This window comes from Coturnix japonica, unplaced genomic scaffold, assembly GCF_054131305.1.
Source record: "Coturnix japonica strain WE unplaced genomic scaffold, WE-NBRP24 Scf039, whole genome shotgun sequence".
In the NCBI taxonomy this organism is placed as follows: domain Eukaryota; kingdom Metazoa; phylum Chordata; class Aves; order Galliformes; family Phasianidae; genus Coturnix; species Coturnix japonica.
In genome coordinates, this window is record NW_028188942.1 from 3,173,326 (window position 1) to 3,199,451 (window position 26,126).

General features: G+C 51.8%; 4 protein-coding genes and 1 long non-coding RNA gene across 15 annotated transcripts in view; 2 read left to right on the plus strand and 3 right to left on the minus strand.

The window, feature by feature from the left end:
* Nucleotides 1–26,126, plus strand: part of LOC146753250 (uncharacterized) — a 235,405-nt gene that overhangs the window by 110,612 nt on the left and 98,667 nt on the right. The window lies entirely within an intron of this gene.
* Nucleotides 497–3,548, plus strand: LOC146753256 (obscurin-like). The gene is made up of 4 exons (XM_085530913.1): nucleotides 497–571; nucleotides 1,563–1,829; nucleotides 2,381–2,650; nucleotides 3,285–3,548. The coding sequence occupies exons 2-4, from the start codon at nucleotides 1,580–1,582 to the stop codon at nucleotides 3,377–3,379; spliced, it is 615 nt and encodes a 204-aa protein (XP_085387039.1). The 5' UTR covers nucleotides 497–571; nucleotides 1,563–1,579; the 3' UTR covers nucleotides 3,380–3,548.
* On the minus strand, nucleotides 8,236–13,333 carry LOC146753257 (uncharacterized). 5 transcript variants are annotated; one of them, XM_085530881.1, is made up of 4 exons: nucleotides 13,093–13,333; nucleotides 11,046–12,987; nucleotides 10,135–10,698; nucleotides 8,236–9,806 (listed from the first exon to the last, which is right to left on the minus strand). In XM_085530881.1, exon 4 carries the CDS (start codon nucleotides 9,789–9,791, stop codon nucleotides 8,478–8,480), a length of 1,314 nt encoding a protein of 437 aa, XP_085387007.1. In that variant the 5' UTR covers nucleotides 9,792–9,806; nucleotides 10,135–10,698; nucleotides 11,046–12,987; nucleotides 13,093–13,333; the 3' UTR covers nucleotides 8,236–8,477. The 5 variants fall into 5 exon arrangements, with proteins under 5 accessions (XP_085387007.1, XP_085387008.1, XP_085387004.1 ...); XM_085530882.1 differs by having other exon boundaries at nucleotides 8,236–9,649; nucleotides 9,741–9,806; nucleotides 10,135–12,987; XM_085530878.1 differs by having other exon boundaries at nucleotides 10,135–12,987.
* LOC146753258 (uncharacterized) lies at nucleotides 14,348–19,610 on the minus strand. Of its 4 annotated transcripts, none has more exons than XM_085530889.1 (4): nucleotides 19,206–19,610; nucleotides 17,158–19,100; nucleotides 16,247–16,810; nucleotides 14,348–15,918 (listed from the first exon to the last, which is right to left on the minus strand). In XM_085530889.1, the coding sequence occupies exon 4, from the start codon at nucleotides 15,901–15,903 to the stop codon at nucleotides 14,590–14,592; it is 1,314 nt and encodes a 437-aa protein (XP_085387015.1). In that variant the 5' UTR covers nucleotides 15,904–15,918; nucleotides 16,247–16,810; nucleotides 17,158–19,100; nucleotides 19,206–19,610; the 3' UTR covers nucleotides 14,348–14,589. The 4 variants fall into 4 exon arrangements, with proteins under 4 accessions (XP_085387015.1, XP_085387016.1, XP_085387013.1 ...); XM_085530890.1 differs by having other exon boundaries at nucleotides 14,348–15,761; nucleotides 15,853–15,918; nucleotides 16,247–19,100; XM_085530887.1 differs by having other exon boundaries at nucleotides 16,247–19,100.
* Nucleotides 20,455–25,717, minus strand: LOC146753259 (uncharacterized). 4 transcript variants are annotated; one of them, XM_085530885.1, is made up of 4 exons: nucleotides 25,313–25,717; nucleotides 23,265–25,207; nucleotides 22,354–22,917; nucleotides 20,455–22,025 (listed from the first exon to the last, which is right to left on the minus strand). In XM_085530885.1, the coding sequence occupies exon 4, from the start codon at nucleotides 22,008–22,010 to the stop codon at nucleotides 20,697–20,699; it is 1,314 nt and encodes a 437-aa protein (XP_085387011.1). In that variant the 5' UTR covers nucleotides 22,011–22,025; nucleotides 22,354–22,917; nucleotides 23,265–25,207; nucleotides 25,313–25,717; the 3' UTR covers nucleotides 20,455–20,696. The 4 variants fall into 4 exon arrangements, with proteins under 4 accessions (XP_085387011.1, XP_085387012.1, XP_085387009.1 ...); XM_085530886.1 differs by having other exon boundaries at nucleotides 20,455–21,868; nucleotides 21,960–22,025; nucleotides 22,354–25,207; XM_085530883.1 differs by having other exon boundaries at nucleotides 22,354–25,207.

Here is a 26,126-nt window from a genome sequence, read left to right on the forward strand (position 1 = left end):
TTCAGCAGAGCTCAAGATTCTGATGCTAAAGCCCAATGATGCTGGTGTGTACAAGTGCAAGGCGGGAATTGCAGAGACTGAGGCCACGCTGACAGCTGAAGGTATGAGCAGGGAGGGTGGCCTCTTCCATGTCCTATTTCACCTCAGATTTCTCTTCTCTTGGTTGATTTCTGCCGTTCTCTCCTGCTAACTTTATAAATGTATAATCTTCACTGAGAAGATTACACAAAGATCATCTAGTCTAACCATTCTACCACATCCCAGTATGCTTTATAGTAACAGTGGTAACAGTTCACCTTGTTTCCCCACAGCCCGCAATGTAGAAGTAACGAAGCACCTGCAGGATGTGGAAATTGAAGAAGAGAGCTCTGCTGTCTTCTCCTGCGAGCTGTCCCATGATGACGAGGACGTGGAATGGTTCCTGAATGGCAACCACCTTTACACCAACAATTACAATGAAATCAAGAACGCTGGCAATTGCTGCACACTGACAACGAAGCAGGTTAAGCCTGAGGATGCTGGCACAGTGACAGTGAAGTCAGACAAGGTGTCAGAAGGCGCGCGCCTGAAGGTGAGAGGTGGGTCTGATCACAGCCCTCCTGGATGCAAGAGATGCTAAGGAGCTCCAGTTCATTCTGTTGTGCAGCAGTCCTGCTTCTAAAGCTCACCTCTCTGGGGTGACAAGTCATCAGGGGCTTTCTTCCAGTGGAAGGTTCCATTGCAGCAGATATCAACGAAGGAGGATGGTTTTGGTGTCCTGCCAAAGCATTCCATTGCTTTTTATCATTGTTTTACTTAACACAAGGAGAGTTACAGGAGCAATTTCTTTTACTGCTTCAGTAACATGCAGTGTCAATGCTGTTGTCTCCAAGGATTTATGACTGCAGGGAGAGATCATTCAGTGTGTGTTTTGCCTCTGGAATGACTAATGACCAGGCTGTGAACAACCTGATCTAGCTGTGAATGTCCCTGTTTATTGCAGGGGAGCTGGGCTAGATGGCCTTTAAGGGTCTCTTCCAATTCTAAGGATACTGTGATTCTAATCTGCTCTCCCCAGCAATTAAGCTCTTTTATTCCATGTGCTCAGAGTTTGAAGGATTTCCTCTTTCTCCTTTCCTTTGCATTTGGTGGATGTTTTTTCCCCAGTATAAACATCTGATGTGTGAAATAGAAGATAGATAAAAGGAGTCAATAAAAGAGGAAAATCAAAAGTGTTCAGCAGCTTATCCTCTTAATCCTGTGGCCTGCTGTATGAGCTCTGCTCCATGTGAGGGCAATGCCGGCTCTCCAGCTTTAGAAGAGCTGCATCCCAATAACTTCATATGATATCAGTCCCACCCACAGCAATGCAGGCTGTCCCTCCTGTTCCCTGTATTCTCCTACTGATTAGTTCAGAATTCCTTAAAGCGCATTCTGTCAAGAGACATGAAACCGCTTTAGGTTCTATATTGGTGTTGTCAGTACTGGTAAAGATTTATTGATCTCTCCTTAAAAAGCTGAAAGCAACTGGAAATGTCTCAACTTCTGTATCACGTTGTTCTGTTTTGGCTGTTTAATTGCAGAGAAGCCTGCTGTCTTCATGAAGTCCTTGGATGATGTTTTTGGTGAGGAGCGGAGTGAGATTAAATTGGAATGTGAAGTCTCTAAAGAGAAGGTCAAACCAGTGAGGAAAAAGGATAGTGATGTGCTCACTTCTGGCAACAAGTATGAGCTGGTACAGTCTGGGAAGACCCTATGTCTCCTTCTCCATGACCTCGAGAAGCCAGATGCAGGTTTCTATACCTGTGATATTGGCACTGATGTTGCCAAGTCAAAGGTCAGCGTTCAGGGTAAGTACTGTGGAAAGTAAAGGAGTGCTGAAAGCACATTCAGTGTGGTCACTGTGTCTTACACCTATTCCCCCATGAGCCTTAATAGTTTCTACAATAGAAGTGTATTACTGCAATGTAGCGCAGTGATGTCTGGAAAATTCCCATTGCTTTTGATGTAAATGTATCTCCTTTTGCCATGAAAATCACCAAACATGTCAACAGAAACAGTTTATTTCTTGTCATAGGCAAAACCCTTTTTCTCACCCAGCTTCCTAGAGTTGTCCTCTCTGTTAGGTTTTTCCCTCTGTAGCTCATTGAATCTTCATTGTGCTCCATGGACTGAGCTGCTCTCCTTGTAGTTCTTCCAGAGCAAAGCCAAGAGATTCACGTCTCTTTTTTTTATAGCTTTCTGCTAATTCTGAGTGGAGAATGTCTTAGAGAATACATCAGTGAGGAACGCAGCCATGTTCTGCAAATCCTGAGTTAAAACACCAGTCCTGCTACTCACGTCAGTCACAAATGCCTTTTCTCCATATAAACCTCATACTAACCTATCTCTTATCTTCCAGAGCTGAATATTGGCATTAGCAAACGGCTGAAAAACACTGAAATCCAGGAGGGAGAAGATTGTACTTTTGAATGCATTCTGTCCCATGAAAGCATTGATGAGTTCAACTGGACACTGAATGGAAGCAGAGTGGAAAGCGGTGGGCGATTTAAAGCTTCTAACGTGGGTTGGAAATATACTCTCCTTATCAAAAGTGTGACTCCTACTGACGCTGGGGAAGTCATTTTTACTGCCCGTGGTCTAACCTCCAAAGCCTCTCAGTCTGTGAAAGGTAATGAGATGGGAGAGATTCTGGGGTCTGATTCCTTCAACTGTCTTCTCATAAGATTGTCGTGAGAGCTAACTCATAATATGGTTAAAGTGAATAGCAACCTTCTACTTGAACCTTGAAGCACTGAGAATTTCTCTTAAAAATAAGTAAAAGGAGGAACCATTTGACACAAATGTGAGAACTACCCAAAGCACTGGGGTAGTGTTGGAAATGGGCATCTCACTCCAGCTTGTTCCATTACCAGTAAATCAGGAATGCTCTGTTGAGGGAACTGTGGGAGCAAATATCCTCTAAGTATAAGCTGAAGGGATGGCCTTCACATCATCTAGCTGTACAACAAATTCCTATCTAGAACATGTGCATCTGAGAGCATCATCCGAGGCTCCCAGTGTGATGAGTGGAGAGAAGAAAGAGGCAGTTTTCAGTCATGGTTCATCATCCTCAATTGGGTAGATTTAAGAGAGAATAAATGCTGCCTTGAATTCTATTGTCTGTACTTTGCAGATTACTGCTGGCTGTAGGATGGCGTCTGTTGCAAATGCCTCTCTAACTTATCTCCAGCATGTAGATGCGTGTATTTTGAGAGAGGCATCCTACCGTGTGTGTGTTACTTAAAAAACATGTTTTCTTCCAGAAAAAGCTACTGAGGTAACAAAACAGCTGGAGGATACGACAGCAGCAGCAGGGCAGGACATCAGCCTGAGCTGTGAGCTGTCGAAACAGATGTGAACATCAGTTGGTACAAGGATGGCAAAGCAATCAGAAAAAGCCAGAAGTACGACTTGCAGCAGGAGGGAACTGGGGCCATTCTGATCATCCATGATTCTACTGCCAAGGACAGCAGGGAGTACACCTGTGAGACAGAGGACTCTGAAACAAAAGCCAGGGTTACTGCAAGGTGAGTTGAAAAGCACACTGGGGATGGCATGTAGAGAAGTCGAGGTAAATATCTGCAGCCTGTGGGTGATGTTTTTCTCTTCTGTTTCCTTGAGCGGGATCAGTTCTTAGTTTTCAGAAAATATGATGGATTAAAGTCTTTTCCTTAAAATAATCTGGAAACTGAATGATTCTCCAGTGTGATGTGGATCTGGGCAGCCTGGTCTGGTGGTTGGTGACCCCTTGGCAGGGGCTTTAAAACTAGATGATCTTTGAGGTCCTTTTCAACCCAGGCCATTCTATGATTCTGTGATCATTCTATGATTCTATGATCTTGGGTGTTAGTGAGCCAAGAAAATATGGCAATCTGAATTAGTCTATATTGAATATGTGTAATCTAAACTATATGCAGTTGATCAGATGAGATCCTACCAGCGCATGTATAATGGTATTAAACTTTCCAGATATCTTCTGGAATGATCAAGCCTATGTAAATGGGTGGACTCTGTGGACTTCTTAGATTCTTTGCATCTCTATGTGATGTTCTAGAAGTGAGGGCAAAGGAGATTCAGGACACCTCTGTATGCTTGAGACTTGTTGGGGTAACAAATCCCTTTGTCCCACACCCTCATCCCCCTCTTTTCCTTCCAGAAAAACCTAATTACTTTATCAAGGAACTTTCAGATCTGAAAACTGAAGAAAGTGGAACTACAATTTTTTCATTTCAGTGCGAGAAATGCTCATACACCATCATATGGAGGAAAGGCATTGCTGAGCTCAGGCCTGGCAGGAAATACGAGATGGCACAGAAAGGACGAGACCTGCAGCTGTGCATAAGAAATCTGGAGAAAAGTGACAGTGACGTGTACACCTGTGACATTGGTGATGCCCAGTCCAGAGCCAAGCTGGTTGTACAAGGTATGTGTGAGAGCCATATGACTGCGCATCCTGTTTCTCCACTACCAAGACATTATCCTGGTAGAATTTGTACATTTATGGCAGGTCTTTGGGGCTGCAGCTGTCTGGCCTGAATAGCGGTTCACAAGCCATGCACAGAGCGAGCTGCATGGAAAGGGAAAGAACTACCAACTAGAGCAGTGCCATTGAGAACTTTATGTATCATTTAAAAACCAAAAATGCTGATGTACGGTGAGGCTGGTGACCCAGAAATCAGTGTGAACTTTCTATCTCTGACCTTTCTGAGTTAAAAATAGTTCTCTAAAGTTCTAGGCAAAAATTCCCTGATGCAGCATTCTGGGTAGTTGTCACGGTTTAAACAAAAATTTACCTGTGTTCGTGACAGGGTGGCCACAGGCAAGCGAGGTGCTAGAAGGAGCTGAACCTCAGTCCCAGCTACTTCAGAAGCAGCCCGAACCCCCTCATACACAGCTAAGATCTCCTTCTCAGTTTAAGCATAGCGCTCCTCAGACCCTTTATATGCTCGACTCCAAAATCCCAGGGGTCGGCCTTGGGTCTCTCCTGAAGCTCTTTGCCACAAACTCCAAGTGGGACCTTTTTCTCCAGCAGCAGTGTAGATTATGTTTTTCACATCCTGTCCCGTCCGTACTGGCCCCAAGGCCACGGCATGGGCTATCTCTTGTTTTATCTGCTCAAAAGCCTGCTGCTGCTTAGGACCCCATGAGAAATTATTCTTCTTCCACGTTACCTGATAGAGGGGGCTCACTATGTGGCTGTAGTTTGGGACATGCATTCTCCAAAAGCCCGCTACTCCCAGAAAAGATTGGGTCTCTGTCTTGTTGGTGGGCGGAGACATAGCAGTGATTTTGTCAGTCACATCTGCTGGGATGTGTCGATGCCCATCTTGCCGTTTTACACCTAAAAACTGGATTTCCTGGGCAGGCCCCTTCACCTTGCTGCGCTTAATGGGAAAACCAGCTTGCAAAAGAATTTGGATTATCTGTTTTCCTTTCTTGAAAACCTCTGCTGCTGTATGGCCCCACACGACAATATCATCAATATACTGCAAGTGTTCGGGAGCATTACCCTGTTCCAAGACAGCTTGGATCAACCAATGGAAATGGTTGGGCTGTGCTTCCACCCTTGAGGTAAACAGTTCCAGGTATACTGAACAGCTCTCCAGGTAAAAGCAAACTGTGACCTACATTTTGCAGCCAATGGGATGGAAAAGTAGGCATTAGCAATGTCAATGATGGCAAACCACCTTGCTTCTTTTGACTCCAGTTCATACTGGAGTTCTATCATGTCTGGTACAGCAGCACTCAATGGAGGTGTGAATTCATTCAGGCCACGGTAATCCAGCGTCAGCCTCCATTCTCCATTGGCTTTACGCACTGGCCATATGGGGCTGTTAAAAGGCGAGTGAGTTTTGCTAATCAATCTGTGATTCTCTAACTGGCAAATTAGCTTGTGAATGGGAAGCAATGTGTCCCTATTGGTGCAGTTCTGCTGTCGGTGCACCACTTTGGTGGCAATTGGTACCTCTTGGTCTTTTACCTGGAGCAACCCCACAATAGAAGGATCATCTGACAGATCAGGTAAAGCTGACAGCTGCTTAACACCGTTTGTGTTAACAGTAGCTATCCCAAAGGCCCATCAATACCCCTTGGGCTCCTTAAAATATCCCATCCTAAGGTAATCGATACCCAAAATACATGGAGCCTCTGGACCAGTCACAATAGGGTGTCTCTGCCAGTTTTTACCCGTGAGGCTTATTTCGGCCTCCAAAATAGTCAATTCTTGGGAACCCCCAGTCACTCCATGCATATATATTGGTTGTGTCCCTTGGTGACTTGAGGTCATTAGGGTGCATTGTGCACCAGTGTCCATCAAGGCTTTATATTTCTGTGGTTGAGATGTGCCAGGCCATCTAATCCACACAGCCCAGTATACTCTATTGTCCCTTTCCCCGCCCTGGCAGGGGGCAGGGCCCCTCTATTGGTTACCTTGGTGGCTTGCAGCAACTGGAACTTTCCCCCTTTTGGAAGAGTTCACCTTGGTGGATGTTTTGCATTGTAATTCTTTCACTCGTGCCTGAAGTGCAGAAATGGGTGAATTACACCACTTCTTCATATCCTCCCCATGATTACACAGGAAATACAACAAAACAAAATGCATGGTCTTATTGTTCTCATTTGCTTGAATACGAGGACTTCCCTTTTTTATGGTTGAGATTTTCGATGATATGGATCAGGAGGAACTCATGTTGTTTAACTTTCTCAATAGGCGATCGTGGGAATCCTGGTCTCCATCATCTGGTACCACCGTGGATTCATCTACATCAGGCAAGTTAGCCAATTTATCAATAATATCACTTTGTGTTCCCTCCACTTTGTCTAACCTTTCAATTATCTTGACAATGGCTGAAGTATAAAGATTAACTTCTGTAGCGCTTATAAATAATTCAAGCTCATGAAGTCTACCAATCAGTTCATTCACAAGGTTTCCCCTTTCCTCTTTGTCATATACTAATGCAAGTACACTGGCATGTTTTTCTGGAGCAGCCCTTGTAAAGTCACGCCACATTTGTCATGGAACACGGACTGTCTCAGGATCATGTAATTGTTTTGGGTCATTACAGATGAAGTGGGGGCTGTATAGCATTTCCACCAGAGCATTTTCTCTCAAAAATTGGATACCTTTCTCTATATGAGTCCATTTCTTTTTCTCAGGCTCCAAGTCCCGTTTAAAAAGGAATCTATCTATTTCCGCTATCAACATCTGCTTTCAGAGGGTGTAGGACTGATCTTGGCATGTGCCAATACCTCTGTCTACACGTGAGACCCTGGAAATGCCACCCAGTTCGCAAGCTTAATTGCCATCGAGCCCCTTAGGGACACCAAGGGATCCTTGGGGACATCAGAGTGGATCCTTGGGGAAATGAAGATGTGTCCCTTATTAGGGTTAGGGTTGGGGTTAGGGTTATGGTTATGGTTAGGATTAGGGTTAGGGTTAGGGTTAGGGTTAGGGTTAGGGTTAGGGTTAGGGTTAGGGTTAGGGTTAGGGTTAGGGTTAGGCTTGGTTAGGGTTAGGGATAGGGATAGGGTTAGGGATAGGGGGGATGTTCACTGTGTACTGCAAGGGCATTTGATGCTAGGGCAGTGCAGTCGGTAACTCTGTGTATATGTAACTCTGTGTATATATTTGTATAGAGACCAGTGTGCATATTCTGTTTTGCTTATAGTTTATTTGCATGTAGATGTTTATATTAAGTATGATGTTGTGATGTAGAATAGCAAGAGCAAATATTACTAAGCCATGACAGTCTTTATCCCTTGCCTCAAACACTTCCATCTATATGGTATTGCTCCTAACAAGGCAAGGGGTTTTCGAAGAGTCCTCACTCTTTCACCTTGTTCCTTTGCTTTTCTTCAAGGAGGTGGCATGCAGGAATGACACAAATGCGTCTCAATGACCCAAATGAGACTCAGCAGCTGTTTTGCAGCCGCCAGTGGAGCTCTGACTGTTCTGGGCACCCCATGCCCAGATCTGATGGTGGGGGACTCCTTGGGCAGGCTGGACTAAGCCAGAAAATGCTGCTCTGGGTGTCCAGGCTTGGCTGAGTGAGGACAAAACTGCCTGGCCCCAAACAAGGCAGCGAAGCCACAATGCCATGTGAGCTATCTTTATGGCTGTCTGTACACTGCACAGCAGGCCCGGCTGCTCCTGCCTCTCCCCTCCATGGGAGCTGGGGGGCTGTGACATGGCACAAATGACTGCAGGCAGAGAGATATGGCAAAGGGAACACAAAGCATTTAATGACAAATCATAGAAAACAATGAGTAACAGAAACAACGCTATTCCTAAAACTGCTATCCCACAACAATTGAGTGCCCAGACAGTGTCCCATCCCACTGCAATGATGGCTTTGGAGGATGGCTCTTTTCTGGAGGGGAGGGATGGGGCTGCTGCTGGTGCCCGTGGAATGCTGCTGCTGCTGCCTGGTGCTGCGGGGCCGGCGAGGAGCTCAGGGTTACAGGTAGCCGTACATGTCAGCTATGGCCATGTCTACCTCCCGCTGCACCAGGAACTGCACGGGGCCGATCTTCATCTGCTGGGCCGCCCGCTGCCGCTCCTCCTGGGCCAGCCTCTTCATGCTCTCCCGCTCGAGCCGCTGCTCGGCTGTGATGGGCAGCGACTCTTCCAGCACTCTGGGTACCGCACGGCCACCCACCCGGGGCCCCACGCAGGGCACAAAGTCCACGGGGCGCTGTGGCCGAGGCTGCTGCTGATGCAGCTGTGGCAGTGGGTCCCTCTGCAGGAATGAGCTCCTCCGTGGTGATGGGCGCAGGCAGCTCTGCACTGTCTTCTTGGCTGCATCCTCCTTTCGCGCCGTGCTGCCTGCAGGTGCCGGCACTGCCTTGTCTGGGCCTGTGTCTTGGAGCTGGAGGGCAGCAGGGCCGGCACTGGGTGTGGGTTGGGGCTGCACAGAGGGTGGCTGGCGCACCGGCCCCACCGCAGTCACTCTCTGCCCCAGCGGGTGCACGGCCTGGATGGATTCACACAGGTGCACGTGCAGCTCGCTGGCAGTGCCCTTTTGCCTGCTGCTGCTGCCTCCTGTGCTGGTCCCAGGCAGCTTCACTCGAGGAGGGCGTTTACAGCCTTTTCTTTCTTTCCTTTCCTTGCACGGCAGCAGCTTCCTTTTCTTGGTTGGAGCGCTGCTGGTGGGCTGCTCCTTCTGGGAACTCTCCCCTTTCTCGGGGGTGCCAGCAGGCGCAGGGTGTTTGGCCCGCTTGGTGCTGCCCCTCTTTTTCTTATCTGCCACGCAGCAGATAGTAGAGCCTGGTGACGGTGGCAAGGGAGCATGAAGCACCTGGGGCTGCCTTGGCTGCACCTCCTTGATGGGCTGTGTGGGTTGGGCTGAGGGAGGTGTGGTGACAGCCAGTGTGGTTGGCAGCGGACTGAGCTGGGCACTCGCTGGTGGCACGACAGACTGAAACTGTGACAACCCACACTGCAGCTCAGACAGGAACCCAGGGGATGGTGGAAGCCCCCAGAAGGGGTCGCTGGGGATCCTGCTGGCAGCCTGTGCCTCCATGCTGAGCTCTGTGCTTTCCCAGGGGTTGTCAGGGAGCTCAGCGATGAAATGTCCTGGGGCAGGGCTGCTGGGCTTCTTGTGGGGGAACTCAGCAGCTCTTGCCACATCTGAAAATGCAGGATGATCACCGTTTGGGGGACTTCTCACACACACTCTGTGCAAACGCACACCTGTGGGTTCTGCAGCTCCCAAACTCACCATTGATCCAAGAGAGCAAACCCGGATTGCCCGTGATGTCCTCCAGCACATCCGAGCTTGTCACCACTGCTGGGAAAAGCAAGAAAATGCCAAAGGCTCAATGCCAGCTCTCCCATATCATGTTCAACCAGTACCAAGAGATCTCTGGTGGACGTTGGGTTCCCTTTACAGATCAGGACGGCAAAGGTAACTGTCAAGCCCAGGGATTAAGACCCCAAGAACACACTGTGAGAACAGTCCCAGGGGGATTCGAACCCGGGCCCTCGTGTTGCAAAGCGGCATTCCTGCCACTGCGCCACCGGGGCACACAGGACATCCCCTGCAGCACTGCCCCCGCCCAGAAGTAACAGTCAAATCCCTCCACACTTCATGACAGAGGGCTGAGGACACTCACTTTTGCCTGGCAGTAAGGACGGGCCGTCCCTATCACGTCCCTCTGGGCTCTGAAAGGCGACGCTGGATCACTGGCAGCCTGCTGGCTGCTTCTGTAGAGAGAAAGGAAGAAACATTGGAGGGAACGTGCAGCCACAGTTTGCTGAGAGGTTCTAGATGGTGCCAGAGATGGGATATCAGAGTGCTGAGACATTATTTATCACTAAAGGAAAACAGCCTGAGCCACGTTCCTGCCATTAGCCCAGGCTGTCAGCAGTGAGCACAGAACCCCACCGCTTATTGAGGGCACAAAGGACCAGTAGGGCTCCTCCCACTCCGTCCCTTCCCTTAAAAGTGAGACAAAGGAAGAAGAACCAAACAAAGAAACCCAGCCATACCTTTCCACTCACAGAGCAGAAATAGAAATAGCAGTCATCTCCTGGCTGAGACATGGCTGGTGAAATCTCAGAGGAAGCTGAAGCTCCCGGGGATCTCTCCACAGGAATGTGCCCTGCTCTTGGAAAGAGCTGGCTTCACTCTTCCTAAGACTGCCTCGAACCCCAAAAATCTCCTTTTGGACAGGAACCTTGCAGAAAGTTGCGACAAGTGAAAAACTGTCAGGAAGAAGCATTTTCCCAGCTTTCTTCTGCACCCAGCCATCTGTGGGGCAGTGAGGCACAAGTTGCTCTCGGGGAAGGCCTCGCTCTCCTTCCTTTGTCATGTCTGACATGAAGCTGGGGTCCCGGCAGCAGTTTTCCAGGGGAGGAATGACATTTCATCATCCTCACCGTAACACGGGATGGAATCTCAACAAGAACCCATTTCTGCAAACAGCCGTGCTGAGGGGCACCGCTGGAGCTGGGAACTCCTCCCCAGCACAGCTTTTCTGCTGAGACACCTCCCGGCAGCCACCCAGCACCAAACCCAGCTCACCTGCTGGGCCTGCTCAGCCCAAGCTGTGACCAGATCACGCACACGCCACACTGCTGCTTCAGACGGGCTCTCACAGGGTGATCAGCTCCAAGGAGGGCCCAGAGCTCAGTCTGCGTGCAGACACCAGAGCACCAGCTCTGCTCACCAGCTGTGGCACAAACGCTCCCACCCGGCAACGGTTGTGACCTCAGCGAGTGTCTGCATCACTGCTGTCCCTGCTAGGCTCTTGTACCAGCTGCGTAAGGAAGCTATCTTCCATACAATCTAGAAACCTCTTGGACTGCTTCCTCTGATCTTTCTTATATTATATATATATATATATATATATATGCACCAGCATATATCAGGGAAGTTGAAGTCTTTCAAGCAAATGAGTGCTGGCTATCGTGTGACTATAGTGAGATGCTCATAGAACGCCTCACCCATCGATTCATCCTGATAAGGTGGTCTATAACAGACCTTCAGCAAGATGTCACCCCTACAGGCCTTCCCCCTGATCCTTACCCACATGCACTCGTCTTTATCATTCTGAAACCCAAGCTCTATAACATCAAAACTCTAATATAAAGGGCCACACCACCACTCTTTCTTCCTCATCTATCCCTTCTGAAGAGCTTGTAACCATCCATCACAGCACACTAGTCATGGCAGTGGTACCACCATGGATCAGTAATAGCAACTAGGTCATGGTTTGCCAGATGCACAGTTGCTTCCAGCTCCTCCTGCTTGTTAGCCAAGCTGTATGCATTGGTGTAGACGCACTTCAGCTGCGGCATCTGCCTCACTCCCAGCTCAAGCAGCATTCCCCTAGGCTCATCCCTGGTGAGCCCTGTTTTGTCCCCTCCCCCATCATAGCTAGTTTAAAGCTCTTTCGATAAGCCCTGCTGTCTTCTGTGCAAGGATTCGTTTCCCCATTTGAGATAGCTGGATTCCATTCATGGATAACAGGCCAGTGGCCAAGTAAACTGCCCTGTGATCAAAGAACCCAAAGTTTCTGGCTCAAAACCAGCCTCTGATCCAATTATTCATTGCTTGTGCTTTCCAAGACTGCTCCACGTCCCTCACTGGCCCTGAAGGTATAGAACAAACAGTCACTTGAGCTCCCACTCTTTGAACTAAATGGCCTAAACTCCTCAAATCTCTTTTCATAGTTTGTAGGCTTCTCTAAGGAATTTCATCACTGCTCACCTGAACTATGAATAGTGCAAAATAATCAGTGGACCTAAGCAGCTTTGGGAGTTTCCTCGTTATGTCCCTGACCCGATGCCAGGAAGGCAGCAGACTTCCTGATGGCCCAGGTCCAGTCTGCATATGGGACCCTCTATTTCTCTGAGAAGGGAGATGTTGCGTATTGGGTAGGTGGTACCTGCGTGCACCAGGGGTGGAGTCAGGGAGGTCATGGGTATCTGATAGGGGTGGTCACGTGTACTAGTATATAGGGTTTGTGGCACGGCATTAAACTTGTACTTTCGGTGTTACACACTGTGTGAGTCCCCTCTGTTCCCCATGCGCGGAGGCACGGAGAGATCTGATGGTGGGGGACTCCTTGGGCAGGCTGGACTCAGCATGAGATGCTGCTGCCGCCATCTCTTCGGTGGGAGACCCCGTTCCTTCCTTTATGGGTGGCAGCAACCCAGATCTGACAACAGAGGGCTCCTCGGGCAGGCTGGGCTCGACACGAGATGTTGCTGCTGCTGTTTCCTTGGCTTATTCCCGCACTTCCCTGATCTTCCAGACTCTCTGCCTGAGAAGCTTCACCAAGTCGCAGGCCAGATGGTCTGCGTCGGGCATCGTTGGGTGCAGCCCTTGAGGAAGATGGTGGCTCTTGGCTGCAAGCTCCACCCTCACGCTGGGCTTCCTCTTCTCCTCCTTCTTCAGCGAGGAAGCTGACACGTCTTGTTCGGCCCAGCTCTTCTTGGTATTCTGTTCCCTCCTGGCCCTGCTGCTCAGATACAAGCACAAGTGCTGCTGGAGAATCAGTGCAAAGCACAGCCTGAATCGCTGCTACCTTGCACTGAGGAAAGGCTGAGATGCACCACGGCCTCACCTGCTGCCTTCTTGGAAGGGGAGCTTCAGCTCCACTCGTCAGGAAGTCCTCCAGAAACCTCCTTCTTTCCTCCTGAGCAGGAGACTGGATGCTGAAACCTTCTCCAAAGTCGTTACTAAACATTACCTGGACCTGAAACCCCAGGAGAAAACACAGTTCAGATCCAAGACCACAAAACAGTTATATTCTAGTCCAATACAGTTCTCTCCCGATAGCCCCCCTACAACTTCCTATATTCCCAGTTCAGCTACGTACATCCCCAGATCCCCCTACAGCCACCGGCAGAACCCACATTCCTCTCACAGCCACCCATTTCCTCATATCCCTTGGTATCCCCACACAGCCCACTACAACCCCATATACCCCAAGATCTACTCCTACATCCATCCCACTTCAGCCAATCGGACCCGGTGGCGCTGCCGCTGACCAATGAGAGACGGGGGCTGGGCAGAGCGGCGGTGTGGGAGGGGCTCCGGGTGCGTTCTGTCGTTACAGGGGATGGGATGTGGGATCGGGATTGGGATTGGGATTAGGGATGGGGGATTGGGATTGAAGGGTGGGACATGGATTTGGGATGAGGGATTGGGAGCGAGATTTGGAATTGGGATTGGGACTTAGGACGTGGGATTGAAATGCGGGATTGGGGCGTTGGATGTGGGATTTGGCTGTAAGATTTGGGATTGGGATGTGGGGATATGGATATGCGATGGATATGGGATGGGATTTTGGGAAATTGGCTAGATATGAGGTAGGGTCTGGTTATGGAATGGACTTGGAATGCACATGGGATCATGGAATCCTAGAATGGCTCAGGTTGGAAAATAGTTTCGAGGTCCTGCAGTCCAACTGCAGCCCAACCATGGAATCAACGCAGTCTCTCCAGCTCCGTCTGCAGCACCTTTCTCCCCTCCAGCAGATCAGCACGCCCTCCCAGCTCGGTGCTGTCCGTGAACTTATTGAAGGTGCACTCAATGCCCTGGCCGAGATCCCTGATCAAGGTGTTCAATGGGAGCTGAGCCCTTGGGGACACCACTTGTGACTGGCCACCAGCCAGAAAATGCTGCTCTGGGTGTCCAGGCTTGGCTGAGTGAGGACAAAACTGCCTGGCCCCAAACAAGGCAGAGGAGCCACGATGCCATGTGCGGTATCTTTATGGCTGTCTGTACACTGCACAGCAGGCCCGGCTGCTCCTGCCTCTCCCCTCCATGGGAGCTGGGGGGCTGTGACATGGCACAAATGACTGCAGGCAGAGAGATATGGCAAAGGGAACACAAAGCATTTAATGACAAATCATAGAAAACAATGAGTAACAGAAACAACGCTATTCCTAAAACTGCTATCCCACAACAATTGAGTGCCCAGACAGTGTCCCATCCCACTGCAATGATGGCTTTGGAGGATGGCTCTTTTCTGGAGGGGAGGGATGGGGCTGCTGCTGGTGCCCGTGGAATGCTGCTGCTGCTGCCTGGTGCTGCGGGGCCGGCGAGGAGCTCAGGGTTACAGGTAGCCGTACATGTCAGCTATGGCCATGTCTACCTCCCGCTGCACCAGGAACTGCACGGGGCCGATCTTCATCTGCTGGGCCGCCCGCTGCCGCTCCTCCTGGGCCAGCCTCTTCATGCTCTCCCGCTCGAGCCGCTGCTCGGCTGTGATGGGCAGCGACTCTTCCAGCACTCTGGGTACCGCACGGCCACCCACCCGGGGCCCCACGCAGGGCACAAAGTCCACGGGGCGCTGTGGCCGAGGCTGCTGCTGATGCAGCTGTGGCAGTGGGTCCCTCTGCAGGAATGAGCTCCTCCGTGGTGATGGGCGCAGGCAGCTCTGCACTGTCTTCTTGGCTGCATCCTCCTTTCGCGCCGTGCTGCCTGCAGGTGCCGGCACTGCCTTGTCTGGGCCTGTGTCTTGGAGCTGGAGGGCAGCAGGGCTGGCACTGGGTGTGGGTTGGGGCTGCACAGAGGGTGGCTGGCGCACCGGCCCCACCGCAGTCACTCTCTGCCCCAGCGGGTGCACGGCCTGGATGGATTCACACAGGTGCACGTGCAGCTCGCTGGCAGTGCCCTTTTGCCTGCTGCTGCTGCCTCCTGTGCTGGTCCCAGGCAGCTTCACTCGAGGAGGGCGTTTACAGCCTTTTCTTTCTTTCCTTTCCTTGCACGGCAGCAGCTTCCTTTTCTTGGTTGGAGCGCTGCTGGTGGGCTGCTCCTTCTGGGAACTCTCCCCTTTCTCGGGGGTGCCAGCAGGCGCAGGGTGTTTGGCCCGCTTGGTGCTGCCCCTCTTTTTCTTATCTGCCACGCAGCAGATAGTAGAGCCTGGTGACGGTGGCAAGGGAGCATGAAGCACCTGGGGCTGCCTTGGCTGCACCTCCTTGATGGGCTGTGTGGGTTGGGCTGAGGGAGGTGTGGTGACAGCCAGTGTGGTTGGCAGCGGACTGAGCTGGGCACTCGCTGGTGGCACGACAGACTGAAACTGTGACAACCCACACTGCAGCTCAGACAGGAACCCAGGGGATGGTGGAAGCCCCCAGAAGGGGTCGCTGGGGATCCTGCTGGCAGCCTGTGCCTCCATGCTGAGCTCTGTGCTTTCCCAGGGGTTGTCAGGGAGCTCAGCGATGAAATGTCCTGGGGCAGGGCTGCTGGGCTTCTTGTGGGGGAACTCAGCAGCTCTTGCCACATCTGAAAATGCAGGATGATCACCGTTTGGGGGACTTCTCACACACACTCTGTGCAAACGCACACCTGTGGGTTCTGCAGCTCCCAAACTCACCATTGATCCAAGAGAGCAAACCCGGATTGCCCGTGATGTCCTCCAGCACATCCGAGCTTGTCACCACTGCTGGGAAAAGCAAGAAAATGCCAAAGGCTCAATGCCAGCTCTCCCATATCATGTTCAACCAGTACCAAGAGATCTCTGGTGGACGTTGGGTTCCCTTTACAGATCAGGACGGCAAAGGTAACTGTCAAGCCCAGGGATTAAGACCCCAAGAACACACTGTGAGAACAGTCCCAGGGGGATTCGAACCCGGGCCCTCGTGTTGCAAAGCGGCATTCCTGCCACTGCGCCACCGGGGCACACAGGACATCCCCTGCAGCACTGCCCCCGCCCAGAAGTAACAGTCAAATCCCTCCACACTTCATGACAGAGGGCTGAGGACACTCACTTTTGCCTGGCAGTAAGGACGGGCCGTCCCTATCACGTCCCTCTGGGCTCTGAAAGGCGACGCTGGATCACTGGCAGCCTGCTGGCTGCTTCTGTAGAGAGAAAGGAAGAAACATTGGAGGGAACGTGCAGCCACAGTTTGCTGAGAGGTTCTAGATGGTGCCAGAGATGGGATATCAGAGTGCTGAGACATTATTTATCACTAAAGGAAAACAGCCTGAGCCACGTTCCTGCCATTAGCCCAGGCTGTCAGCAGTGAGCACAGAACCCCACCGCTTATTGAGGGCACAAAGGACCAGTAGGGCTCCTCCCACTCCGTCCCTTCCCTTAAAAGTGAGACAAAGGAAGAAGAACCAAACAAAGAAACCCAGCCATACCTTTCCACTCACAGAGCAGAAATAGAAATAGCAGTCATCTCCTGGCTGAGACATGGCTGGTGAAATCTCAGAGGAAGCTGAAGCTCCCGGGGATCTCTCCACAGGAATGTGCCCTGCTCTTGGAAAGAGCTGGCTTCACTCTTCCTAAGACTGCCTCGAACCCCAAAAATCTCCTTTTGGACAGGAACCTTGCAGAAAGTTGCGACAAGTGAAAAACTGTCAGGAAGAAGCATTTTCCCAGCTTTCTTCTGCACCCAGCCATCTGTGGGGCAGTGAGGCACAAGTTGCTCTCGGGGAAGGCCTCGCTCTCCTTCCTTTGTCATGTCTGACATGAAGCTGGGGTCCCGGCAGCAGTTTTCCAGGGGAGGAATGACATTTCATCATCCTCACCGTAACACGGGATGGAATCTCAACAAGAACCCATTTCTGCAAACAGCCGTGCTGAGGGGCACCGCTGGAGCTGGGAACTCCTCCCCAGCACAGCTTTTCTGCTGAGACACCTCCCGGCAGCCACCCAGCACCAAACCCAGCTCACCTGCTGGGCCTGCTCAGCCCAAGCTGTGACCAGATCACGCACACGCCACACTGCTGCTTCAGACGGGCTCTCACAGGGTGATCAGCTCCAAGGGAGGGCCCAGAGCTCAGTCTGCGTGCAGACACCAGAGCACCAGCTCTGCTCACCAGCTGTGGCACAAACGCTCCCACCCGGCAACGGTTGTGACCTCAGCGAGTGTCTGCATCACTGCTGTCCCTGCTAGGCTCTTGTACCAGCTGCGTAAGGAAGCTATCTTCCATACAATCTAGAAACCTCTTGGACTGCTTCCTCTGATCTTTCTTATATTATATATATATATATATATATATATGCACCAGCATATATCAGGGAAGTTGAAGTCTTTCAAGCAAATGAGTGCTGGCTATCGTGTGACTATAGTGAGATGCTCATAGAACGCCTCACCCATCGATTCATCCTGATAAGGTGGTCTATAACAGACCTTCAGCAAGATGTCACCCCTACAGGCCTTCCCCCTGATCCTTACCCACATGCACTCGTCTTTATCATTCTGAAACCCAAGCTCTATAACATCAAAACTCTAATATAAAGGGCCACACCACCACTCTTTCTTCCTCATCTATCCCTTCTGAAGAGCTTGTAACCATCCATCACAGCACACTAGTCATGGCAGTGGTACCACCATGGATCAGTAATAGCAACTAGGTCATGGTTTGCCAGATGCACAGTTGCTTCCAGCTCCTCCTGCTTGTTAGCCAAGCTGTATGCATTGGTGTAGACGCACTTCAGCTGCGGCATCTGCCTCACTCCCAGCTCAAGCAGCATTCCCCTAGGCTCATCCCTGGTGAGCCCTGTTTTGTCCCCTCCCCCATCATAGCTAGTTTAAAGCTCTTTCGATAAGCCCTGCTGTCTTCTGTGCAAGGATTCGTTTCCCCATTTGAGATAGCTGGATTCCATTCATGGATAACAGGCCAGTGGCCAAGTAAACTGCCCTGTGATCAAAGAACCCAAAGTTTCTGGCTCAAAACCAGCCTCTGATCCAATTATTCATTGCTTGTGCTTTCCAAGACTGCTCCACGTCCCTCACTGGCCCTGAAGGTATAGAACAAACAGTCACTTGAGCTCCCACTCTTTGAACTAAATGGCCTAAACTCCTCAAATCTCTTTTCATAGTTTGTAGGCTTCTCTAAGGAATTTCATCACTGCTCACCTGAACTATGAATAGTGCAAAATAATCAGTGGACCTAAGCAGCTTTGGGAGTTTCCTCGTTATGTCCCTGACCCGATGCCAGGAAGGCAGCAGACTTCCTGATGGCCCAGGTCCAGTCTGCATATGGGACCCTCTATTTCTCTGAGAAGGGAGATGTTGCGTATTGGGTAGGTGGTACCTGCGTGCACCAGGGGTGGAGTCAGGGAGGTCATGGGTATCTGATAGGGGTGGTCACGTGTACTAGTATATAGGGTTTGTGGCACGGCATTAAACTTGTACTTTCGGTGTTACACACTGTGTGAGTCCCCTCTGTTCCCCATGCGCGGAGGCACGGAGAGATCTGATGGTGGGGGACTCCTTGGGCAGGCTGGACTCAGCATGAGATGCTGCTGCCGCCATCTCTTCGGTGGGAGACCCCGTTCCTTCCTTTATGGGTGGCAGCAACCCAGATCTGACAACAGAGGGCTCCTCGGGCAGGCTGGGCTCGACACGAGATGTTGCTGCTGCTGTTTCCTTGGCTTATTCCCGCACTTCCCTGATCTTCCAGACTCTCTGCCTGAGAAGCTTCACCAAGTCGCAGGCCAGATGGTCTGCGTCGGGCATCGTTGGGTGCAGCCCTTGAGGAAGATGGTGGCTCTTGGCTGCAAGCTCCACCCTCACGCTGGGCTTCCTCTTCTCCTCCTTCTTCAGCGAGGAAGCTGACACGTCTTGTTCGGCCCAGCTCTTCTTGGTATTCTGTTCCCTCCTGGCCCTGCTGCTCAGATACAAGCACAAGTGCTGCTGGAGAATCAGTGCAAAGCACAGCCTGAATCGCTGCTACCTTGCACTGAGGAAAGGCTGAGATGCACCACGGCCTCACCTGCTGCCTTCTTGGAAGGGGAGCTTCAGCTCCACTCGTCAGGAAGTCCTCCAGAAACCTCCTTCTTTCCTCCTGAGCAGGAGACTGGATGCTGAAACCTTCTCCAAAGTCGTTACTAAACATTACCTGGACCTGAAACCCCAGGAGAAAACACAGTTCAGATCCAAGACCACAAAACAGTTATATTCTAGTCCAATACAGTTCTCTCCCGATAGCCCCCCTACAACTTCCTATATTCCCAGTTCAGCTACCTACATCCCCAGATCCCCCTACAGCCACCGGCAGAACCCACATTCCTCTCACAGCCACCCATTTCCTCATATCCCTTGGTATCCCCACACAGCCCACTACAACCCCATATACCCCAAGATCTACTCCTACATCCATCCCACTTCAGCCAATCGGACCCGGTGGCGCTGCCGCTGACCAATGAGAGACGGGGGCTGGGCAGAGCGGCGGTGTGGGAGGGGCTCCGGGTGCGTTCTGTCGTTACAGGGGATGGGATGTGGGATCGGGATTGGGATTGGGGATGGGGGATTGGGATTGAAGGGTGGGACATGGATTTGGGATGAGGGATTGGGAGCGAGATTTGGAATTGGGATTGGGACTTAGGACGTGGGATTGAAATGCGGGATTGGGGCGTTGGATGTGGGATTTGGCTGTAAGATTTGGGATTGGGATGTGGGGATATGGATATGCGATGGATATGGGATGGGATTTTGGGAAATTGGCTAGATATGAGGTAGGGTCTGGTTATGGAATGGACTTGGAATGCACATGGGATCATGGAATCCTAGAATGGCTCAGGTTGGAAAATAGTTTCGAGGTCCTGCAGTCCAACTGCAGCCCAACCATGGAATCAACGCAGTCTCTCCAGCTCCGTCTGCAGCACCTTTCTCCCCTCCAGCAGATCAGCACGCCCTCCCAGCTCGGTGCTGTCCGTGAACTTATTGAAGGTGCACTCAATGCCCTGGCCGAGATCCCTGATCAAGGTGTTCAATGGGAGCTGAGCCCTTGGGGACACCACTTGTGACTGGCCACCAGCCAGAAAATGCTGCTCTGGGTGTCCAGGCTTGGCTGAGTGAGGACAAAACTGCCTGGCCCCAAACAAGGCAGAGGAGCCACGATGCCATGTGCGGTATCTTTATGGCTGTCTGTACACTGCACAGCAGGCCCGGCTGCTCCTGCCTCTCCCCTCCATGGGAGCTGGGGGGCTGTGACATGGCACAAATGACTGCAGGCAGAGAGATATGGCAAAGGGAACACAAAGCATTTAATGACAAATCATAGAAAACAATGAGTAACAGAAACAACGCTATTCCTAAAACTGCTATCCCACAACAATTGAGTGCCCAGACAGTGTCCCATCCCACTGCAATGATGGCTTTGGAGGATGGCTCTTTTCTGGAGGGGAGGGATGGGGCTGCTGCTGGTGCCCGTGGAATGCTGCTGCTGCTGCCTGGTGCTGCGGGGCCGGCGAGGAGCTCAGGGTTACAGGTAGCCGTACATGTCAGCTATGGCCATGTCTACCTCCCGCTGCACCAGGAACTGCACGGGGCCGATCTTCATCTGCTGGGCCGCCCGCTGCCGCTCCTCCTGGGCCAGCCTCTTCATGCTCTCCCGCTCGAGCCGCTGCTCGGCTGTGATGGGCAGCGACTCTTCCAGCACTCTGGGTACCGCACGGCCACCCACCCGGGGCCCCACGCAGGGCACAAAGTCCACGGGGCGCTGTGGCCGAGGCTGCTGCTGATGCAGCTGTGGCAGTGGGTCCCTCTGCAGGAATGAGCTCCTCCGTGGTGATGGGCGCAGGCAGCTCTGCACTGTCTTCTTGGCTGCATCCTCCTTTCGCGCCGTGCTGCCTGCAGGTGCCGGCACTGCCTTGTCTGGGCCTGTGTCTTGGAGCTGGAGGGCAGCAGGGCCGGCACTGGGTGTGGGTTGGGGCTGCACAGAGGGTGGCTGGCGCACCGGCCCCACCGCAGTCACTCTCTGCCCCAGCGGGTGCACGGCCTGGATGGATTCACACAGGTGCACGTGCAGCTCGCTGGCAGTGCCCTTTTGCCTGCTGCTGCTGCCTCCTGTGCTGGTCCCAGGCAGCTTCACTCGAGGAGGGCGTTTACAGCCTTTTCTTTCTTTCCTTTCCTTGCACGGCAGCAGCTTCCTTTTCTTGGTTGGAGCGCTGCTGGTGGGCTGCTCCTTCTGGGAACTCTCCCCTTTCTCGGGGGTGCCAGCAGGCGCAGGGTGTTTGGCCCGCTTGGTGCTGCCCCTCTTTTTCTTATCTGCCACGCAGCAGATAGTAGAGCCTGGTGACGGTGGCAAGGGAGCATGAAGCACCTGGGGCTGCCTTGGCTGCACCTCCTTGATGGGCTGTGTGGGTTGGGCTGAGGGAGGTGTGGTGACAGCCAGTGTGGTTGGCAGCGGACTGAGCTGGGCACTCGCTGGTGGCACGACAGACTGAAACTGTGACAACCCACACTGCAGCTCAGACAGGAACCCAGGGGATGGTGGAAGCCCCCAGAAGGGGTCGCTGGGGATCCTGCTGGCAGCCTGTGCCTCCATGCTGAGCTCTGTGCTTTCCCAGGGGTTGTCAGGGAGCTCAGCGATGAAATGTCCTGGGGCAGGGCTGCTGGGCTTCTTGTGGGGGAACTCAGCAGCTCTTGCCACATCTGAAAATGCAGGATGATCACCGTTTGGGGGACTTCTCACACACACTCTGTGCAAACGCACACCTGTGGGTTCTGCAGCTCCCAAACTCACCATTGATCCAAGAGAGCAAACCCGGATTGCCCGTGATGTCCTCCAGCACATCCGAGCTTGTCACCACTGCTGGGAAAAGCAAGAAAATGCCAAAGGCTCAATGCCAGCTCTCCCATATCATGTTCAACCAGTACCAAGAGATCTCTGGTGGACGTTGGGTTCCCTTTACAGATCAGGACGGCAAAGGTAACTGTCAAGCCCAGGGATTAAGACCCCAAGAACACACTGTGAGAACAGTCCCAGGGGGATTCGAACCCGGGCCCTCGTGTTGCAAAGCGGCATTCCTGCCACTGCGCCACCGGGGCACACAGGACATCCCCTGCAGCACTGCCCCCGCCCAGAAGTAACAGTCAAATCCCTCCACACTTCATGACAGAGGGCTGAGGACACTCACTTTTGCCTGGCAGTAAGGACGGGCCGTCCCTATCACGTCCCTCTGGGCTCTGAAAGGCGACGCTGGATCACTGGCAGCCTGCTGGCTGCTTCTGTAGAGAGAAAGGAAGAAACATTGGAGGGAACGTGCAGCCACAGTTTGCTGAGAGGTTCTAGATGGTGCCAGAGATGGGATATCAGAGTGCTGAGACATTATTTATCACTAAAGGAAAACAGCCTGAGCCACGTTCCTGCCATTAGCCCAGGCTGTCAGCAGTGAGCACAGAACCCCACCGCTTATTGAGGGCACAAAGGACCAGTAGGGCTCCTCCCACTCCGTCCCTTCCCTTAAAAGTGAGACAAAGGAAGAAGAACCAAACAAAGAAACCCAGCCATACCTTTCCACTCACAGAGCAGAAATAGAAATAGCAGTCATCTCCTGGCTGAGACATGGCTGGTGAAATCTCAGAGGAAGCTGAAGCTCCCGGGGATCTCTCCACAGGAATGTGCCCTGCTCTTGGAAAGAGCTGGCTTCACTCTTCCTAAGACTGCCTCGAACCCCAAAAATCTCCTTTTGGACAGGAACCTTGCAGAAAGTTGCGACAAGTGAAAAACTGTCAGGAAGAAGCATTTTCCCAGCTTTCTTCTGCACCCAGCCATCTGTGGGGCAGTGAGGCACAAGTTGCTCTCGGGGAAGGCCTCGCTCTCCTTCCTTTGTCATGTCTGACATGAAGCTGGGGTCCCGGCAGCAGTTTTCCAGGGGAGGAATGACATTTCATCATCCTCACCGTAACACGGGATGGAATCTCAACAAGAACCCATTTCTGCAAACAGCCGTGCTGAGGGGCACCGCTGGAGCTGGGAACTCCTCCCCAGCACAGCTTTTCTGCTGAGACACCTCCCGGCAGCCACCCAGCACCAAACCCAGCTCACCTGCTGGGCCTGCTCAGCCCAAGCTGTGACCAGATCACGCACACGCCACACTGCTGCTTCAGACGGGCTCTCACAGGGTGATCAGCTCCAAGGGAGGGCCCAGAGCTCAGTCTGCGTGCAGACACCAGAGCACCAGCTCTGCTCACCAGCTGTGGCACAAACGCTCCCACCCGGCAACGGTTGTGACCTCAGCGAGTGTCTGCATCACTGCTGTCCCTGCTAGGCTCTTGTACCAGCTGCGTAAGGAAGCTATCTTCCATACAATCTAGAAACCTCTTGGACTGCTTCCTCTGATCTTTCTTATATTATATATATATATATATATATATATGCACCAGCATATATCAGGGAAGTTGAAGTCTTTCAAGCAAATGAGTGCTGGCTATCGTGTGACTATAGTGAGATGCTCATAGAACGCCTCACCCATCGATTCATCCTGATAAGGTGGTCTATAACAGACCTTCAGCAAGATGTCACCCCTACAGGCCTTCCCCCTGATCCTTACCCACATGCACTCGTCTTTATCATTCTGAAACCCAAGCTCTATAACATCAAAACTCTAATATAAAGGGCCACACCACCACTCTTTCTTCCTCATCTATCCCTTCTGAAGAGCTTGTAACCATCCATCACAGCACACTAGTCATGGCAGTGGTACCACCATGGATCAGTAATAGCAACTAGGTCATGGTTTGCCAGATGCACAGTTGCTTCCAGCTCCTCCTGCTTGTTAGCCAAGCTGTATGCATTGGTGTAGACGCACTTCAGCTGCGGCATCTGCCTCACTCCCAGCTCAAGCAGCATTCCCCTAGGCTCATCCCTGGTGAGCCCTGTTTTGTCCCCTCCCCCATCATAGCTAGTTTAAAGCTCTTTCGATAAGCCCTGCTGTCTTCTGTGCAAGGATTCGTTTCCCCATTTGAGATAGCTGGATTCCATTCATGGATAACAGGCCAGTGGCCAAGTAAACTGCCCTGTGATCAAAGAACCCAAAGTTTCTGGCTCAAAACCAGCCTCTGATCCAATTATTCATTGCTTGTGCTTTCCAAGACTGCTCCACGTCCCTCACTGGCCCTGAAGGTATAGAACAAACAGTCACTTGAGCTCCCACTCTTTGAACTAAATGGCCTAAACTCCTCAAATCTCTTTTCATAGTTTGTAGGCTTCTCTAAGGAATTTCATCACTGCTCACCTGAACTATGAATAGTGCAAAATAATCAGTGGACCTAAGCAGCTTTGGGAGTTTCCTCGTTATGTCCCTGACCCGATGCCAGGAAGGCAGCAGACTTCCTGATGGCCCAGGTCCAGTCTGCATATGGGACCCTCTATTTCTCTGAGAAGGGAGATGTTGCGTATTGGGTAGGTGGTACCTGCGTGCACCAGGGGTGGAGTCAGGGAGGTCATGGGTATCTGATAGGGGTGGTCACGTGTACTAGTATATAGGGTTTGTGGCACGGCATTAAACTTGTACTTTCGGTGTTACACACTGTGTGAGTCCCCTCTGTTCCCCATGCGCGGAGGCACGGAGAGATCTGATGGTGGGGGACTCCTTGGGCAGGCTGGACTCAGCATGAGATGCTGCTGCCGCCATCTCTTCGGTGGGAGACCCCGTTCCTTCCTTTATGGGTGGCAGCAACCCAGATCTGACAACAGAGGGCTCCTCGGGCAGGCTGGGCTCGACACGAGATGTTGCTGCTGCTGTTTCCTTGGCTTATTCCCGCACTTCCCTGATCTTCCAGACTCTCTGCCTGAGAAGCTTCACCAAGTCGCAGGCCAGATGGTCTGCGTCGGGCATCGTTGGGTGCAGCCCTTGAGGAAGATGGTGGCTCTTGGCTGCAAGCTCCACCCTCACGCTGGGCTTCCTCTTCTCCTCCTTCTTCAGCGAGGAAGCTGACACGTCTTGTTCGGCCCAGCTCTTCTTGGTATTCTGTTCCCTCCTGGCCCTGCTGCTCAGATACAAGCACAAGTGCTGCTGGAGAATCAGTGCAAAGCACAGCCTGAATCGCTGCTACCTTGCACTGAGGAAAGGCTGAGATGCACCACGGCCTCACCTGCTGCCTTCTTGGAAGGGGAGCTTCAGCTCCACTCGTCAGGAAGTCCTCCAGAAACCTCCTTCTTTCCTCCTGAGCAGGAGACTGGATGCTGAAACCTTCTCCAAAGTCGTTACTAAACATTACCTGGACCTGAAACCCCAGGAGAAAACACAGTTCAGATCCAAGACCACAAAACAGTTATATTCTAGTCCAATACAGTTCTCTCCCGATAGCCCCCCTACAACTTCCTATATTCCCAGTTCAGCTACCTACATCCCCAGATCCCCCTACAGCCACCGGCAGAACCCACATTCCTCTCACAGCCACCCATTTCCTCATATCCCTTGGTATCCCCACACAGCCCACTACAACCCCATATACCCCAAGATCTACTCCTACATCCATCCCACTTCAGCCAATCGGACCCGGTGGCGCTGCCGCTGACCAATGAGAGACGGGGGCTGGGCAGAGCGGCGGTGTGGGAGGGGCTCCGGGTGCGTTCTGTCGTTACAGGGGATGGGATGTGGGATCGGGATTGGGATTGGGGATGGGGGATTGGGATTGAAGGGTGGGACATGGATTTGGGATGAGGGATTGGGAGCGAGATTTGGAATTGGGATTGGGACTTAGGACGTGGGATTGAAATGCGGGATTGGGGCGTTGGATGTGGGATTTGGCTGTAAGATTTGGGATTGGGATGTGGGGATATGGATATGCGATGGATATGGGATGGGATTTTGGGAAATTGGCTAGATATGAGGTAGGGTCTGGTTATGGAATGGACTTGGAATGCACATGGGATCATGGAATCCTAGAATGGCTCAGGTTGGAA

Bases quoted from the DNA above. Each gene is read 5' to 3' on its own strand.
- LOC146753256 (XM_085530913.1), top strand. From the start codon at position 1,580: ATGAAGTCCTTGGATGATGTTTTTGGTGAGGAGCGGAGTGAGATTAAA. The intron at 1,830-2,380 runs GTAAGTACTGTG...CTTATCTTCCAG, and splicing joins GTCAAAGGTCAGCGTTCAGG to AGCTGAATATTGGCATTAGC. The intron at 2,651-3,284 runs GTAATGAGATGG...GTTTTCTTCCAG, and splicing joins AGCCTCTCAGTCTGTGAAAG to AAAAAGCTACTGAGGTAACA.
- LOC146753257 (XM_085530881.1), bottom strand. From the start codon at position 9,791: ATGTGCTGGAGGACATCACGGGCAATCCGGGTTTGCTCTCTTGGATCA.
- LOC146753258 (XM_085530889.1), bottom strand. From the start codon at position 15,903: ATGTGCTGGAGGACATCACGGGCAATCCGGGTTTGCTCTCTTGGATCA.
- LOC146753259 (XM_085530885.1), bottom strand. From the start codon at position 22,010: ATGTGCTGGAGGACATCACGGGCAATCCGGGTTTGCTCTCTTGGATCA.